Source organism: Haliaeetus albicilla, chromosome 23, assembly GCF_947461875.1.
Source record: "Haliaeetus albicilla chromosome 23, bHalAlb1.1, whole genome shotgun sequence".
Taxonomy (NCBI): Eukaryota; Metazoa; Chordata; class Aves; order Accipitriformes; family Accipitridae; genus Haliaeetus; species Haliaeetus albicilla.
In genome coordinates, this window is record NC_091505.1 from 25,977,941 (window position 1) to 25,995,855 (window position 17,915).

General features: G+C 44.6%; 1 protein-coding gene across 1 annotated transcript; it reads right to left on the reverse strand.

Moving 5' to 3' along the window:
* Window positions 1-4,089: 4,089 nt before the first annotated feature.
* LOC104310496 (G-protein coupled receptor 83) lies at window positions 4,090-17,915 on the reverse strand. The gene is made up of 4 exons (XM_009929871.2): window positions 14,402-17,915; window positions 11,412-11,537; window positions 9,128-9,261; window positions 4,090-8,594 (listed from the first exon to the last, which is right to left on the reverse strand). Exons 1-4 carry the CDS (start codon window positions 14,828-14,830, stop codon window positions 7,970-7,972), a joined length of 1,314 nt encoding a protein of 437 aa, XP_009928173.2. The 5' UTR covers window positions 14,831-17,915; the 3' UTR covers window positions 4,090-7,969.

Consider the following 17,915-nt stretch of genomic DNA (forward strand, 5'->3'; position numbering starts at 1 on the left):
AAGCTGTTTTCCCCTAATGTATTTATTCTTTACCTCATCCAACCTCCTTGTTCCTTCTGGCCAGCCATCCCAGTGCCCCTGGCTCTGCCAGCCACCGCCTGCGCAGCTCAGAAGTTCCAATGCCGGCGGCTGGCGAGGCAGCAGTCGGAGCCTTCACCTTATTGCGGGGCTTCAGTGTGTGAGTTGTGAACCCCAGCAGGTCTAGGGCAATACTGGAGCCAGCCACCCACGCTTCCAAAGACAGCAGCTTCTTTCTGTCTCAACATGCTACAAGAAAACTTCAGTATGGTTCTTCAGTAGGAGCACCCTGGTAAATGTACGGGAGTGTTACTGGCAACATCCTGAAACTCATTACTCTGTTTAACAAAGATGCTGGCTGTTGTGCTTCTCGGTGGCTCTGATTCAGAACCAGTCATTAATTATTAGTATCTCAGCTCTGGGTTTCATGGAAGTTCTTATGTAGATGAGACCTGCTCTATTTTCATGCTTATTTAATGCAAAACTTCCCTTTGGGAAATAAGTGAGCTTTGAATTAGCCAGGCAAAACCTACAGAACTTCCAAGTTACTGCAGGTCAGTCAGTAACATTTGAATTGGCAGTGATCAGGGCAATCAGTTTTTCTCACTTGAAAAGTCTGTTCCATACCTCATTGACATATTCTGGAATAAAGCAAAGCAAACCACAGGAGAAATAAACCACCACATTTTAGCAAACAAACGGAGGTGTCAGCTGAAATTGTGGAGTGTGGCTGTAGAAGTAACATAAATGAGCAGTGTTGGTAATGTTAATCTTATAAAGAATTACAAGACCTTCAATAATGTCAGGACCTCAGTGGGACACAGTCCAGCTGAAAAATAGACTCCGTTCTTCCAGGCCTTTGGATTTACAGTGGGGCAGAGATGAGACATAATGTAGCACATGTTGTGTGCCACTCGCTGGGTCCTCAGACCTTTCATGAGTTGCCTGCAGCTCAGTTCCCCTCCTGGCTCTCCATCGTGCCTCTCCTTGCAGTGTCTCCATTTTTGAAGATATGCTTTCACATCTGTCTTTGTGGTGGCACACCCAGGAACAGCACCTTGCCAATAAACAGCCTGTGGGACTTCAAGCGATCGGTGGCACAGCTTTACACCAGATTTATATGAGATGAATGTCAGTACAAATCCCATTTACTCTTGTCCACTCCTTGTCAGGAGAATATTAAAAATGAAAATTAATTAGGGACAGTATAGGGGTCAGCGCAGATATCACAGATGAGGATTTTCCACTTGTTAAAACTAAGAATTTTGCTCTAGGAAAAAAATAATGGCTTCTCATTCTGTCATATAAAATATTGGGTCCACTCTTCCTCACCTTACTGGACAACAATCTCTGTGCAAATAATGGCATCATGAGAGTTAAAGCCTTTCTTGTAAAGAAAAAATCATCAACAAGGAGCAATTCTTGAATCTGAGTCAGTGATCAAAAATTCAAAAAATGGACAAAGTCCACAGTAGAAGTAAAGCTGCTATTAGTTTTACCAGCTTAATAATTACATGATTAGCTAATAATCACTCCACTGGCAAGCTTATCTCCTGCACAATTAGCACTGGATTATTTAGTAATAGCAGTAATCCTAAACTGATTCTAAATTTAGGTTACCAGTCTGACATGTTTATAGTAATGTGTTTGGGAGGTAGAGAGCCTTACCAGTGAATCTTCAGATTTCTTCTTATCACAGTCAAAGACAAAATAAGAATGACCCTCTATGGATGGATATATTTCCCCATTCCTCTCACTTACAAATACCTCTCTCTTCCTATACCTCCCTGTTTTTAAAAATAAAGGCATTTGGTCTTGATTAGGAGAGAGCCACAATGCTTTGTGTTTTAATGGTACTGTGAAGTGAACCCAATTAACTGGTGCAGTTCTAATAGCTCAGGGTGTGACTAATTCCCCCCTAGCCTGTGGCATTGCATCCTGCACCAGGAGAGTGTGAGGACACCTACGCCTCCTTTCCCCCCCATGCTGAGGGAAGTCACAGAGCAAACACATTGTCTTCTGTGCCAGATGCTCGATGCAGACCTGCCTGAAATCAGTGAGGGCTTTCCGATTAAGTTTAAGGACCTTTGAGTCAGGTTACGGAAGAAGGAAAAGAAAGAGCTTTTGCTACTTTAACTTTTGCTAGAGGAGGAAAAACATCCATGTGAAGCAATATCATTTTTGGACCTCTTTTTTTTCCCAGGTATTAAATAGAAAAGAAATAAGGCTGTTCCTGCAGCATTATGTGGTATGGCACAGACTATTTGCACAGAAAAAAAGACAGTTCCATGTTAAAAGAAGTTATTTAGTACCAAACTTGCTTTACCTATGTTACGCAGAATGACAGGTGTTTCTGTCGTGCCACATGACGATATCATTCTTCACTGAGCTAAGCTCCTAAGAGCATATCTTTTATTTCCAAGTGAGGAAAAAGAGTAATTTCCATGGAACGTCTTTTACAGAGGTCTTTCTCTGGTTTCACAGCACATTTCACACCATCATATGCTATTAAACCTCTGTCAGATGCTATAAAATATTGAGCCACGACCCAGACACACAGGTCAGTATCCAGGATGGCAGCCATTACTTTCAGCATAAAACAAAGACATTTGCTTCTTTCCCTGCTGGACCAGCTTAGCCTGAGTGGAGTAGAGGGGAGGCGTTGGAAAGCTGCTTTCCTTGTTCTCCACCCAGCCCTGGCTGGAAGTGTGGGCAGCCTGGGTTGCAGGACACTGGTACTGGGTGCTCTGACCAGCCTCATGCTCAGCCCCTTGTATGGGGGACATCCTCTGTGCTGGGTGGCATGGGGCAGAAGGGGAGGCGAGCTGCGCTGCTCTGCATCTCCTGGGGACCTTCCTGTGTTTATGCTCTGTCAACCCTTTCTGAAAGGGTTTTGCACCAAGGTCATACAGAAAAGGACTGATCCTTATTCTGCCTGAACCACCTTCTAGTACAAACAACTGGACAAAATGCCTTGGCTGTGATACTGGGTGGTACTTAGCCTCATCGTTTGGTGTCTCTATTCATAACACTGTATTCAGTGACTTAAAATATTTACACATATCAGACTCCTCTCAAGAAGGGAGTCTTGTGACCCTTCTGGAGCTGCATGAAGCTGATCAGAGCTGGTTAAATGATTCACAGCTGCAAGTTCATTATTCTCCTTGTAAAGTTTCTTCAAAAGGAGAGATAGAAGAAACAGCTTTTCAGAGATGACAATAAAATATACTTTTCTTTTGGTATAGTAGCCTAATTTTAACACTTTGAACACTAAAGGGTTATTTTAATGTAGATGTAGGGCGCTCTGTATTTGGCATATTGCTTTTTTTTAGTAGGTGTGGAGCTGGAAATTGATGTAGCAACTTCAGTAACCAGGCTACCTGTCTGAGACTTTGCTATCATACTTCCAGCTTTGTTCAAAGAGACTAAAGAGGTCTTGCACGATCACGCTGCATGTATTGTTACAGAGCAGTTCCTTCAAACCAAATACGACTTCATTAACCAGTTTCAAAGTGTGACAGAGGTGTAGCTGCCTCAGTGGTGCACGTTTCCTACCCTATTTGCTTGGTGGCAGGTGCGGGAGAGAGTGAGGTCCCCAGCAAGGGGAAGGGGACCCATGAAATGGCTGAGGATCCTGGCAGGACCACTTGGGAGAAATGCACGAGAAATCGGGCTGTGCTTCCCCTCATGGAAGTGTTTATCGGAGAATAAAAATTAAATTCAAGTTAGACGTGCCAATCCATGTTCCTCTCTGGACTGAGGCACCTAGGTGATGAGGAGTGCTGCCAAGACCAACTATTTACTGCATGGAGCTGCAATGAAGTGCATGGGAATTAAATAGCATTTATATTCCGCACACATCTACCACTGACCCTGTATCTGGGTAATCATAGCTCTGCTTTTTGCAAAGGGCTTTTCATGCTGAAAGATGTCAAAACATGCAGACATAAGTTTTGGTCATGGTTTTGAGACTGTTAGGAGCAGCAGTCTATGCTTTCTTGTTAATCCTCTTGTAAGAGGAAGTATCTCCCTTTGAAAACTTAGAAGTTACACAAAACCCACAAGAGAGAAAGGGTCCTAAACCAGGTGTTTTATTTGGCTGTTATCAGCCCCCCAAAAATGTTGGTGAATCAAATCTTGTTATATTACAACCATATGGAAACTTTAACAGAGCTCATATTAAAGCAAGAGCATCCAGCAGAAAGTTGCATATAATGATGGCGAAGTTTGCCAGACTTTTACAAAAACGTAAGCTTTTGACAATCACCTCAAGGAAATAATACTTTTTTAAGGCAGCTCAACATTGCCCGACTGCAGATTCTTACTGAAGAAAGCACTGTTTGTGTAAGCATTAGCAGAGGGTGTGCAGTTAGGAAACGAATGTCAGTTTTCTATCTGGGAGCAAACTGTCCCTTAGAGAAACCTTACCAGGTGAGGGACATCTCTGCACACATGCTGCTGTCACACAGCCAGGCTGTGGATTTGACCTTGGGGTACACCGTGCATCCCTCCATGCAAAGGCTGAAGGAAGCCAGACCCAGCTTGCTGTCCTGCTAAAAAGATGAGTCGACTCGGTTTGTTTTATTTGTTCCAGAGTAATCAGTTCTAGCAGTTGTCTGGGAGTGTGGTGGGATATACATGCAAACTACATTATTTAATTTAATTGGGTTTTTCCAATGTAAAAAGAAGAACATTTGAATGAGAAGATGTTTCATTAAATTACTCACCTTCACAATGTTGTATTTGGGTTTGTGGTTTGTTTGTTTTTTTAACAAGAGACATCTTGTTTATAGAAACCCTCTAGACAGTTACATTATGGAAACACCATTTGCAGTGTTACAAATTTCAAGTTTTCCACACAGTAAAAACCCCAACTTAGTAGTAATATCAGGTTTATGCTGTTATTTACTGGTAACATAAAATGAAAGACTCAGATGCCTGCCTCCACCATGCCAGCTCCATTCAGATCTCCACTTACACTTCTTTATTAGCATAAACTAAACAAAGGCTCACACATAAAGCCCACAGGAGAAAGTCTGCTAAACACATTTCTTGTAGGTGAATCAGACAAGATATTGGAGTCTTGGGTGCTTGTTCTCTGAAGAGAGTTTTCTAATTCGATTTCCTCCCCTAAGTGCATCCTTCTGCAGAGTAACTCCTGCAGACGTGGGGTAGGGAGAAGTGATAGCTGTTTGTAAGAGGGGAGCACTTACTTGAAGCACTAGCATTGGAAACGCCGGTGTGTTTTGCAGTATCTCAAGCCACGTGAGGTCTCTGTTCCTTGTCTAGTGTGCTTCTGTCCTCTCCCCTTCCCACAATTATCTTAGGAAGAAGCAAGATTCCTGCTACTCTCTCCTGAGCTTCACAGTTTCTTTTTTAGATGCAAATAACATTCTCAGGTCACACGTCAACATTTTTGTACCTATCAAAGCATCTTGATTTCCAAATTTAAATAGTCTTTCACTCAAGTTTGCAACTGTAGCAAACTGCCAGTCTTTGGGGGAAATGCCAAGCTGTAGAAGTGTAGTTAGTATTACTTTGCATAGGAAGGATGAAACTCATTTTCCTTTCACTGTCTTTTGAGGCTAAATCCTTTGCAATCACAAAGGCCAAGCCAGCACTGAATGGACAGAAATAAAGAAACTGATTATTCTTTCCGAGGAAGAGAAAAATGCAACTTTGGTGAATTTTCACAGCCATTGGTTTGAAGTTGGCCACATGATCCCACTTGATATTTCTCACTGCTGATCCAAACCCAGGTCTGAAATGCTGGGGCTGGCTCCCACTGTGCCCCATCAGACCAGCAGCTGCCTGCACCGGCTGTCCAGGCACTGCAGACCCGCTTGCCCGCGTGCCGAGGAATCTCAGCTATTTCATTACGTATGGGGAGCCACTGCTCAAAACAGGATAAACGCTGCTGAAAGCGCTCGGTCACCAAGAACAGCAGGAAGGCAAGTATCAGTATTTGAGGCAATTGCTGTGGCACATGATCAGATGTTCAGTTTTATTGAGCAGGGGAGTATATAAAGGTTTACAAATCAACTCTTTTATCTAGTGCCAACTTTTCCTCTCTCATGCCTTTTGGTTCTAAAAACTGCAGATTTTCCCAACATTTAGATTTACATTGCAGGTTCCACCTCAGGCAAAGCAGGGTGCTCTGTTCAGCAGCTGCCAAGCAGTTATTGCTGCTGCCCAGTGGGTTAACTCCAGGACAGACAGGCTGACACACCGGGCAAGGGCTGCCAGTCTGACAGTGAAGCCACCAAGGACACAGTTCTTGAGGACTGGTAAAAAATAAAATATTATTGCAACTGAAAATAATTTAGACTTTACTCTAAAGAAATTTCAATTAATAGTGTTAAAACACGGCAATATACAATTTTCTTAGGAAACATAATGATGTGAGACATTCTTGAGGGAAAGCCTAGAGACTATAATGAAGCCTGACATATATTAGCAGAACAGGTACCTACTACTGCCCAACACCCCTTGTCTCCATATACATCCTGGCAAGATTTTACCACCTCTGAGTGCTTGCATACAGTTTTTATGCTTAACCATTTTTCATGGAATAGGTAAAGAGCCATATTTGTGTAGCATATTTGTGTGGACCTACCAGCCCTTATGTGAGGCTGCCATCCATCCTTCCTCACACACGGAGCGAGAACCCCAGTTTGCTTGCCTACAGTGAGCCTGCGCTCCCAGTGCCAGAGAAACTGGTCACAGCCCAGTTCCCAGCCCTGGCCTGCCAGCTCACCATCCCTGATTTGGAAGGGGAGGGAGGGAGTTTGGTCTCCGAAATCCATCGGTCCCTGAGGGCCTCCTCCGAACGTACCCAACAGGCCGTTGTCACCCATCTTGGGGAGTTACCCTGAAGTCAACCAGCTTAACTTGCTGGGACCAGTGGACATGACTGTCACACTGTCAGACTCAAAATGGTGTCTCCACTGGTACAAGCTCCATAAAATTATTTTGACTGTCAACATTTTACTTCAGATTTAGTATCTCCTATGTAGATAATAGAAATACAACAAAAAAGAAATATGGTGGAAAGCACAAAAATGAAAAATTCCTCTGGAACCATTTCTATTTATTGGGTGTCTGGTGGTGTTTGGTGAGTGAGCATTAGTTTAGTCCTTAACAAAATGGCAGGTGGTATATGTTTAAGGAAGGGTTGGTTCCTCAGCTAGCTAGTGCTTGAGAATAAGCTCACTTGCATAATTTCTTGACCACAGACTGCAGTATAAGCGGTGTTTTATGGTGACTACTAGTAATCCTTACAGAACAAACAAGCCACTGAAAGAACACCTGTAAAAATGGAGTGAGTTTTTGCTGTCTTGCTTCTAAGCTGTGATTTTTGAGACGTTTCCCCCTCCACCAGCAGGCAGGGCTGTCTGCCATGTTGCAAGGAACACACCTGGGTCACACTGAGGCGGACGGGCAGAGCTGTGGTGTTTCTGTAACAGTAGAGTAAGTGGCTGAGATGTTGCAGGTATAAATTTGAGAATGGCTGTAAATGTTACTCATCTTGAACAAATGACAAATAAATAAAAAGAAAGAATCAATACAGTGTTTCTATATGCATAAACAGCCATCTGCTTTAAAACAGTGTGCATCGGTTGGCGTGTGTATAATCAGTGTAGGTTCCCCTTGTTTGCTTAGGCTTTGACAGATTTTGTGTGCTGTTAAAGAAGTCTCAATCTGTGCTGACTGTTCCAGCGAAAAATTCACTTGACACCCCTCATTCTGGAGCCCACATATGGGCAGTCCATTCCTGGAGACTTTTGAAAACCTGACTGGACATGGTCATGACCAACCCAGTTGAAAACTGGTGCTAGCTTGCTTTGGGCAGAAGGTTGGACTAGATGGTCTCCAGCAGTTCTTTCCAACTCAATTTTTCCCATGATTCTGCGATTACAACACAATGCTGCCTGGCCATCAGATGAAGGGTTTAGCTTTCTGCCACAATTGGCTGAACACTGGATATGTCTGTCTTCGCAGAGTTCCTCTGGGAAGATGCCCTTGCCTTCTGGCAGGGGCTGCCTCTTTTATAATGGCAGTTCTCAACCCAGGCGTGCCTGAAAGCGGGGGAGATGGACTGCAGAGCGTGACTCTGGGCTGCACTCCTTTGCCGGCACACACACAGCAAGGACTTCAACTCAGATCTGAAGTTCTCATTCAGCCAACAGTAAATGAAGGGATTGTAGCAAGTGCTGCTCATGGCAAACCAGTGAAAAGCAAAGTACAGAGCATTGCTACTGTGGATGGCCCTACAGGAGATCAACACCACATAGCAGTTCAGGGGGAACCAGCAGACTGCAAACACAATCACCACCACCATCAACATCTTCAGTGTCATCTTCTTTTTCCGTTGATGGGCATAGTATTGCTCCATGGTGAGGTCCCCGATGGCATTTCTCAGCCAGAGCTTCTTGGCCACCATGGTATATGTGATGGAGATCACAAGCAAAGGCAGGACATACAAGAGAACAAAAGTAGTCAAGTCCAAATACTTCCAGAAAAGATCAGCAGGAGGAGGGAAGCTGGGGAGGCAGACCATTCGTATTGTTCTGTTTCTGAAGATCATAGAGAGAAAGAACTGTCAATTCCACTACCAGATGCACACAACACCCGGAGGACAAATATCTCAGACGTTTTTACAGGTTTCAGTAAAGGTGGTATAGATAGCAGAACTCATTCAGTAACATAGGCAAGTGCCACTTTGAATGGAAAATTTTGCTTTAAGTTTGACCTTTGGCCCCAGTGAAGATACTGTAAACACATCACCAGGAAAAGAAAAAAATAATCCATATTGACATCTGTGCCCTCTAATGATGAAGAGCACCTTTCTTCTGTGCCTTCCTCAAATTACAGGGCTGAATCTCTCAGCCAAAATCAACCAACAAACAAGCCTGAAAGCAATTCCACTGATTTTCATTGTCCTTTCGTGAGTAACACACCAGCTAGCCAAAGAGAAGGAAGACTTCTCTGTTTCACCATACTTCCTTTTCTAATAACACATATGGAGAGATGTGCGCCTTAGAATCTGTGGGGCTTTGATTAAGCTGCATATGTCATATATAAAAAAAGCACCATGTAAATATCTTACCCAATATAAAATCTTGTCAAAGTCTGATAAATGGCATGAGGCAATGAGAAGCAGCTGGCCATAACCCAGATGATAATGATGCAAATCCCTCCTTTCACCATGGACATGCGTGGCTTGAGAGGGTGCATGATAACCTGCAGAGAACAAGCAATCGTGATGATTTAAAATGTCTTCAGTTGATAAAAACAAGCTGCAAGCTTTAGAAAAAAAAGTGCATCTTTGCTTTATCCATGTCCAGGAGCAAGCATTTCATGCTGATCACTGAGTAAGAAGCAAACAGCATGCATGCTTTCCAGTACAGCAAGGAATGCTCAGCATAGACATTAAGTGTGGCACAAGTTGAAAGCCAAGGTACTGCTCTGGCTTGTACTATAGGGAGTGTAAAAAGTCTCCTAATTACTAGAGACAAGGTCTCCAATACAGATGGCAACCACAGGGCTCACAACATTTGGCATTTGGTGGATTCGCAAGACAGAGTGACAAGATGCTTGAGAAACACGGTTGAATGTAATCCTTGGCCAACATAGCATGAACAAACTTGAAGGCTGATCTCTTTTATATTCAGTTTACCCTATGCAGTACTGGCTATAGCATGGTGTACTCCATGTGTTTGCTGCTAAGGCTACTTTATCTGACAACACCTTGGTCACTCTTTGAGCCTCACATTGCAGTTCGAAGCGCTGCAGCAGCTCTGCATCCCTCCAGTGTTAAAAGGCAGAAAGGAGAGACTCATTTTACAGGACTTCAGAGAGTAAAAGGGCTGGAAAATGCAAGGAGTTATGCAAGTATTAAGTGTTACTGCTGGCCCAGTGCCCTGAGCAGAGAAACACACTCAGTGTCACTCATCAGCTTGACTTCAGAGATCATGATGGTTAGATATCTGTTGAGCTACATGCACTATGGATGATTATATTAGGCAATGAAAAATAACTAAATATAGACCTATCGTGTCATCCAAATGATCTCTTGGCTGGTGAAGTCTTTGGTATTTTTTGCATATCTTTTCTAGTGTCATTATAAATATCTACTTAATCAAGCTTCTACAACTCCCCTGGAGATTTGTCTACTCTGGTACCTCTCAGGACTAGCAATATTTTGAAAGGCAAGTGTTGATTTCTTTTTGCTTAGTGGCATGTCCTTATTTCTGTTTTTATCTCCTTGGGCCATATTAGCTAATCCCAGTTCTGAGGAACCTACTCCACTGCATTTAAAGGCAGGTATTGCGTTTGCCCTTAATTAAACAAACACTTCTTGATACCTAGCCATGCCTTGCAATCAACCCAGAATCTACTGATTAAAATGAATCATTATCAAAATACTTTGCTTTCAGGAGTTGCAATGTTGCACATAGAATGGGCAGACTACCAAAGTTTTTGTGGTAAAAAAGACAGAAATGGATATCTATACTCTGGCAGTCACTGTAATTTTCTGACACCAGATGGGGCACATCCCAAACAATCAGAGTGGAATGAATTATTGTTCTGAACTTCATCTAGCTGTGTCATTTATCATGTGAAATTGCTTTTCAGTAACAACCATTTCAGTGACTCCAGCACTGCAAGAAAAATACAGTCTGCCTGAGAGCGCACCTTGCAGGACCTGTTCTCCCAGTGCACAGCATTTATCAGCTTAAGCAAAAATTACAAAATGTATTATACTTCAAGGAAACCCTTCGGTTTGCACTCATTGCTTGACCTGTAAGGTTTTCCTAGTTGATATGTGCCAGAAAGTATTGGGGCAGGGGTAGGAGAGGAGAATTTCTCACCTTGAACTGAATGTGCTAACATAGTTCTCACTGCTTCCAGTCTTAGGCATCCCAAAATAATGGGACAAGCCTAAAAACTGTAAGACTCTTCATAAATATGTGCTGAGATAATGCATTGGCTTGCTGGCATTTGAACTTCAGAATATATTCCTGCCTTGCTTTCAGGGCTGTACTCCGCAGAGCAGCTGAGGTGGGCAGGGGCCCCTGGAGATCATCTAGGTCAACGCAAAGCAGGGTCAGCTAGAGCAGCCTGCCCAGGACTGTTTCTGGTTGGGTTTTGAATATCTCCAAGGGCAGAAACTCCACAACCATTCTGGGCAGCGATTCCAGTGTTTGATCACCCTCACTGTAAAAAACCATGGGGTTTTTTGACCACTGCCATGAAAACTAGAGTTCTCCCCTCCATTCCTTGATTCCCAAGACAATGCAAGTTTCCAGGTAATGGGATTTGAAAGGGAGGAAACTACTTATTTAGTGCCTTATTTTCTAGCAAACATAGGGGTGATGTACATCACATACCTGATGCCGATCCAGAGCGATGGCAGCAAGGGTCAGCACAGACACATGAACGGAGCAGTACTGAACAAACCGGCTTATATGACACATCAGCTTTCCAAAAACCCAGGTACTGCTTACAAACCGCACCTGAAGAACAGACAAAATTCGATTAAAAAGTGTGCATTATCTGAAGAGTAGCAAATAGGCTTCACAGGAATATGGTAAGGAAGAAATTATTTAATATAGTTTCCTTATGCTTTGTAGATGCATTATACTCAGTTTTTTCTGGGGAAACAGTGACTATGCAAGAGAATCTGAAACAGAGGTGGGGTTTATTAGGCTGCGCAAACAAATCCGCTTGAGTAGTGCTCCGTGTGTGTGCATGTGGACACGTAACATGGCCCCTCTGAAAAAAGTAAAGAAATCTTAGCTCAACTCCTTGATGAGGCTCTGCAGGGAAAAACAGTATCTTGCCTTCTTAAAAACAGTTGCACATTTGAATTTGTGGATGCTGAAAGTTGCATGGGTTCAAAACTTAGTGAGATAAATTCATGGAAGAAAAAATCATTGAGGGCATTGAAATAGCAAGGTAACACTTCTGAATTAGGGACTGCCTGTCTGTGGAGCATACCTGCCTACCTGCCCTGTGTCTATACTCTTCCTGGAGTCTGCAGCTACCAGCTGCACTCAAAAGCAGGACATGAAGCTGGGTGGCAGGGTCTTGCTTGCGCACTGGTCTCTAAGCCAAACTCTCCTCTTACCACGTTGTGTGAGATGCATCAACAGCAATTTCAGAGGTGTCAGTTAAGGTATACAAACAGAGAGGAAAATTTTACCCTCCAGTTGAAAAAGCAACTCACACTTCACCAGCTGCATTGCCTTCCTCATTGATCTGACCTCTGCAGGTATGGGAGCCATCTCCACCTGGGCATGAATCCAGCCGCTCTTGGGAGGAGAGGGAGGCAGGGGGAGTTTAAAGCCTCCCTGAGACTACAGTGGCAAGGGCAGCATGGCATTTCTTATGAGTTCCCAGGGAGGTGTTACTTAGTGTGGCTTTTCTGCAGAGGAGATTATTCCAAATAATGGTTGTTGTCTCACTCCCTTGTTATTCCTGACTGCGCAATATTTATTACAAATTAACGTAACTCATTCTGGAAGCAGATTAAGCTAATTTGAAATAGAGCGCATTTACTACAAAACATCTGTCCACACAGAAAATTAGTCAAGACTAGCTAATGGTTTTCAATTAATCTAATTAATTTCCCTATAGAGACAACTCTAGTAGTAATGACTCTGTCACTGAATGTGTAGCAATGTGCTGTTTTTCTTTGAAGTTAATGCAAAGCTCTTTCCTAAGAGAGATTACAATTATTTAATTACTCGTGCCTAATGTGTGACTGTTGCTGTGCAAACACACAAGAGGGCATTATCCTTTCCCTGAACAGATTACAGGATGCAAATCATAGAATCACAGAACGGTTTGGGTTGGAAGGGACCTTGAAGATCATCTAGTTCCAGCCCCCCTGCTATGGGCAGGGACATCTTCTACCAGACCAGGTTGCTCCAAGCCCCATCCAACCTGGCCTTGAACACTTCCAGGGCATCCATAGTTTCTCCGGGCAACGTGTTCCAGTGCCTCACCACCCTCACTGTAAACAACTTCTTCCCTACATCTAATCTAAATCTACCCACATTCATTTTAAAGTCATTACCCCTTGTCCAATCACTGCATGCCCTTGTAAAAAGTCCCTCTCTAGCTTTCCTGTAGGGCCCTGTTAGGTACTGGGGGGCTGCTATAAGGTCAGCCTGGAGCCTTCTCTTCTCCAGGCTGAACAACCCCAGCTCTCTCAGCCTGTCCTCATAAGAAAGGTGCTCCAGCCCTCTGATCATCTCGGTGGCCTTCCTCTGGACTCACTCTAACAGGTCCATGTCCTTCTTGTGCTGGGTGCCACAAAGCTGGATGCTGTACTCCAGATGGGGGCTCATGGAGCAGAGCAGAGGAGGAGAATCACCTCCCTCAACCTGCTGGTTACACTTCTTCAGATGCAGCCCAGGGTATGGTTGGCTTTCTGGGCTGCAAACGCACATTGCCAGGTCATGTTGAGCTTCTCATCAACCAGCACCCCCAAGTCCTTCTCCTCAGGGCTGCTCTCAATCCATTCTCCACCCATCAGAGCAAGACAGAGAAATCCCACCAAAGAAACAGGACCAATTTAAGAAAGGGTGAATCCAAACTGATAATTCAGGGACTGCTTTTGGAAGGCAGAAGAACACTATGGACAGCTCTGGGCAAGGATTGAAGCAGGAGTATTTGAGATGCTTTCGAACCAGAGGGCTGTGTCAAATTCAGCTATACAGAGAGTCCTACTTACACGTTGTTATAGATTGTGACAGTGGAGCAAGAAATGAATCCATTTAATTCTTCCCACCTCATTCTTTTAATATTTTTTTATGTCTTATATTATTTAGTAACTGAAAATAAACAAAGGACAATCAGCCCCAAGAAGCACAGTTTGTAGTGCCCAAGTAAGAGCCATGCCAAGCTGACACAGCTCAGCACAGACCTAGCAGTCTCCCTTGCAATCATCTTCACAAGGACTGACCTTGTTTGCATCATTTCCATAAGAAATTGGCAGTTAATTGAACTTTCTAGTGTCAAACTTGTCCCCGCTTCCTCCCCCATCAAAAGACAAATAGCGCTTCGACATCTGAGCCTTGCCACTGTCCTGGAAGAGGGAGGAAAGCTGCAGAGGAGCGTCGCCTCCCAACCGGATCGCGAGGTGGGGGCACAAGTGCCCCGGCTCTGCTCACCGAGCCCTGCCTGCCTGCGAGGGGGTGTTGGGGAGAGGGGGGGCACGACTGCATCTTGTCCAGGAGGCAGAAGAAGCCAGGGGGCGGGGAGGCAAAAAGAAACTCTGCATATTAGCCTGTTACTGGCCATTCAATACACGTGTACACAGCTGACAGGCACAGACAGACACCAGCAAAACACAGACAAGCCAGATGCTCACCAGCGTGAAGGGGGTGTTCAAAATGGTGATCATCATATCGGCAATGGCCAGGTTGACGATGAAGAGACTGGTGGCGGAGTGCATCCTTTTGTTCTTGATCACCACATGGCACACCAGGATGTTGCCGAAGAGCGAGATGCAGATGATCACAGAGTAGGCTACTATTAGCAGCGCCTTCACCGTCCGGCTCTGGGACTCGCCCTCATACTTGGTCCCGCTGTCAAAGTCCCCCAGGTCCTCCAGGTCCAAACCACTGTGGAAGAAGGATTGGTTAGGGAAGCCATACAGTGCAGAGAAGAAGTTGGTCGTGTTGTGATTCTCCGCTCTCCAGAAGGGCTTGGAGATGTACTGCAAAGGGAACCACGTGTGCCTGCTCATGGCTCGGGAAGCAAAGCTCCAGCGCTGCCCGTTTCCCTGGGCAGGCTGCATGTTCCTCTCTGCCCTCCTTGGCAGCTCAGGTGCTAAAGTCAGTGGTTGCAGGAGGGAACATGTGCTTGTATTTTAAAAATCTGCCCCGTGGTTGCAAACTACTTACAAAAGTTGATAAATGGGTCCTTCTTCCTGTGTTGATTACCTGTGAGCTTTGCTCCAGGGACTCTCCAGCTGCTGTCCTTTTTCAATCCCGCATGTCTTACATACAGAAGCTGATTCAGATGCTGAAATATCAGAGATCCCCAAACACTTTCTCTCTGCACTTAGGAAGAAATGCTAGTGAATATTTCCTTTTGGGCACTGCTCTGCTTCTCTCCTGCAACTTCTCCTTCGAAATCTGCTTTATTGGTTTTCCACATAGTCCTTCATCCATCAGGTCTCTGTTTCCCAAGAGTTTTCAGAGCTTCTCAGAATCAAAAAAGCAAGGGCTGCCTTTCCCTTTTCATTCTCAAAGTACCTCTGAGCTATACACTGAAGCAGCTTTGCTCAGAGGCTGAGTGGTCCCTGCTTTCCCTGTGATATATACAGCCTGCCAGATGACACACCGCCTAGCAAATAGCCAATAGCGTATCTCTTCCTAGTTTATCCTGAGGTGTATTGCAACCCCACACATAGACGGTGTGAGAGTCTGACGCGCAGATCTAGCAAAGCAGCAAAATACAGAGAGAGTGGATGTGCCATGATCTTCCCTGTCTCCTCTCTCCTCTTCCTCCCAGCACAACAGCTACATGGGGTGAAGCATCTAATTGGCAGCATCTTTCTTTCTCTCTGTTCCAGAGTTTTAGTAGACAGAGAACATCCGAGGATTTCTGCCTCCAGAGAGCTCCCAGCTTTGTGCCTGGCACCATCCCCTTCTTGCTCTCCCATGTTTTGGAGGACAGTGTAAAACATGAAACGCAACCTGAAAACAAGAACAGAAGTTTCAGGGTGCTGCTGGGTGTCCAGGGAGACTCCTGCCATAGCCTCGTCTTCTGTGCACTGAGCCAGGAGTGGGGGAGAGCAGCAGTAGAGAGCAGCAACATGGGTGGGAATCCCTTCTCTTCTCCTTCCCTTCCTTTGCAGACACAGTCATTTGCAGAGCAGCCTCTGGCTCCAAGCTCAGAAACTCAGATGCAAAGAGCCTTTCTGTGCTGCCTTCCTGCAGCAGGCTCCCACACCCTGGGGTGGGGGGAGCCAGGCAGCACGGAGCTGCGGGGCAGGCAGAAGGGGCTGAGCAGGGAACAGGCAGGTTTGCATTTGGGCTGCTCAGTCTTGCACCTTAATTTAAGCTAATTTTAAAGAAATGGCTTCTAAAGACATGATTCGTCTTCATTACTGGGCAGTACTTAATGATGAGCCAAATCATGATAGTAATGGTATCTGTCTCCCCAGGCTGTGTTACCACAGTTTTAGTAGGTATACACATTAAAATGCTTGTCCCTGTCTGCTCCCATGAAGATGTGAAGAAAATGCTTTCATTACCAGAGTATTGAGCTTGCAAAGCTGAATAAAATTGTCCCTACAGGTCCCTACAGATTACTATATTTCATATTTATGAGGTATGAGAAGACCTCATAAGAGGGCATAATAGAAATACCAAGAATACAAGGCCATTACATTAAACATTTTCCTAATGCAAAAGTTCCTATCACGCTCCTAAGGTACATTTTCAGCTTCTTGTCTGTGTCTCTGTCTGTCCTTCTCCGAGCTCCGTTGCTGGTGCCGAGCACGGGCCGGCAGGGAAAGGTTGTGAGAGCTGCTCAAGAGGAAGCTGCTGCTCAGAACTGCTCCCACTTTTGAGCCATTTCTGCTTCGGAACACACAACGGAGATCCACAGAGCAACCCACAGAGAAACCGGCTGTGCCTCCAAGAGCATCCTCTGTCCTCCCAGGCCAGGGTCCCCAGGGGACCATGCTGCAGAGAGGTGGGACCGCACAGATTATAGCAAAACCTAAAACAAGGTCTTCTGGTGCAATAATGAGATTTCTGGCTTGAAAAAGAAAATGGCTCCTCTTTGCCATTCAGAGTTGAAAACAGCTGGAGTAGATGTGAAGATTCAGTGCTTGAGCCTTGTCCAGAGGGAGAAAATTCAACAGCTATAATTCCCAAGTCTAAATGTGGAAAAGTTCCTTCAATGTGCCTGTTGCATCCGGCAGTCTTTTGAAAGATTCCTGTTCCCTAAGCAGCTAAGTTTACACTTTTCTGTTTTAAATACAGGTTTGGTAAATAACAGAAACAATGAGAGCTATATATCAACACCTAGATTTTTTTCTTTCACTCAAAAGGTGTGTTGTAAATAAGTTTGGACAGTCCTTGAAATCCATATTTGGGAATTTTTTCTTTTTTTATATTTGTTTTAATGCACTGAGGACACTATATTCCTCTTCATTTGCAATGACTAGTACAGCTTATGTGACTCAGAAAACGTAGGATGAACAGGCACAGAAATCTTGCAGGACATTTCATGGACTTGATAATAAGACTTAATAAATAAACCATGTTTAGTGATAATGGAGTGACTACCCCAGTAATGAATTAAATAAAATAGCTCTGTAATTTGGACAGATGCTAACCATTCAAAATCACAACTATATTTAACTTAGGGGCTGTTGACTGTGCAGAACAGCTTAATGTCATGGCAATAGCAAAGCCTACAGTAGACTGCATCTGAAGACAGGGAAAGGCAGGCAAGCTCTGGGATGTCTGGACCTGCTGAGCAGCAGCGTCCTGCTGTAGTGCCCGGTGTGCGGAGGGCCAGGAGGGACCACAGCCTGCTGAGAGCCTGCACCATGCCTCGCCTCTGCTCACCCAGCCCAGTCCCACCGGCATTGCCGTAGCTGCAACCACAGGTGGAAGCAACACTCCAAACTGCATTTCCTTTAAAAGGCGTTCAGAGGCCTTTTACACCGTGACGGTGTTCTGGGGCGTAAGGACACCAAGTGCTCTGGGGGATGCTTTTCTATGCAGGTACGCCAAGGTTTGGCTTCTGGGGAGGAAAAGATCTGCTCAGCTCGCATCACTTGGTAACACGAGTTTTACCTGCCTGTTCCTTCATCCCCACTAACATTATTCACCATAGGCTTTCTCTTACATTCCCCTCTC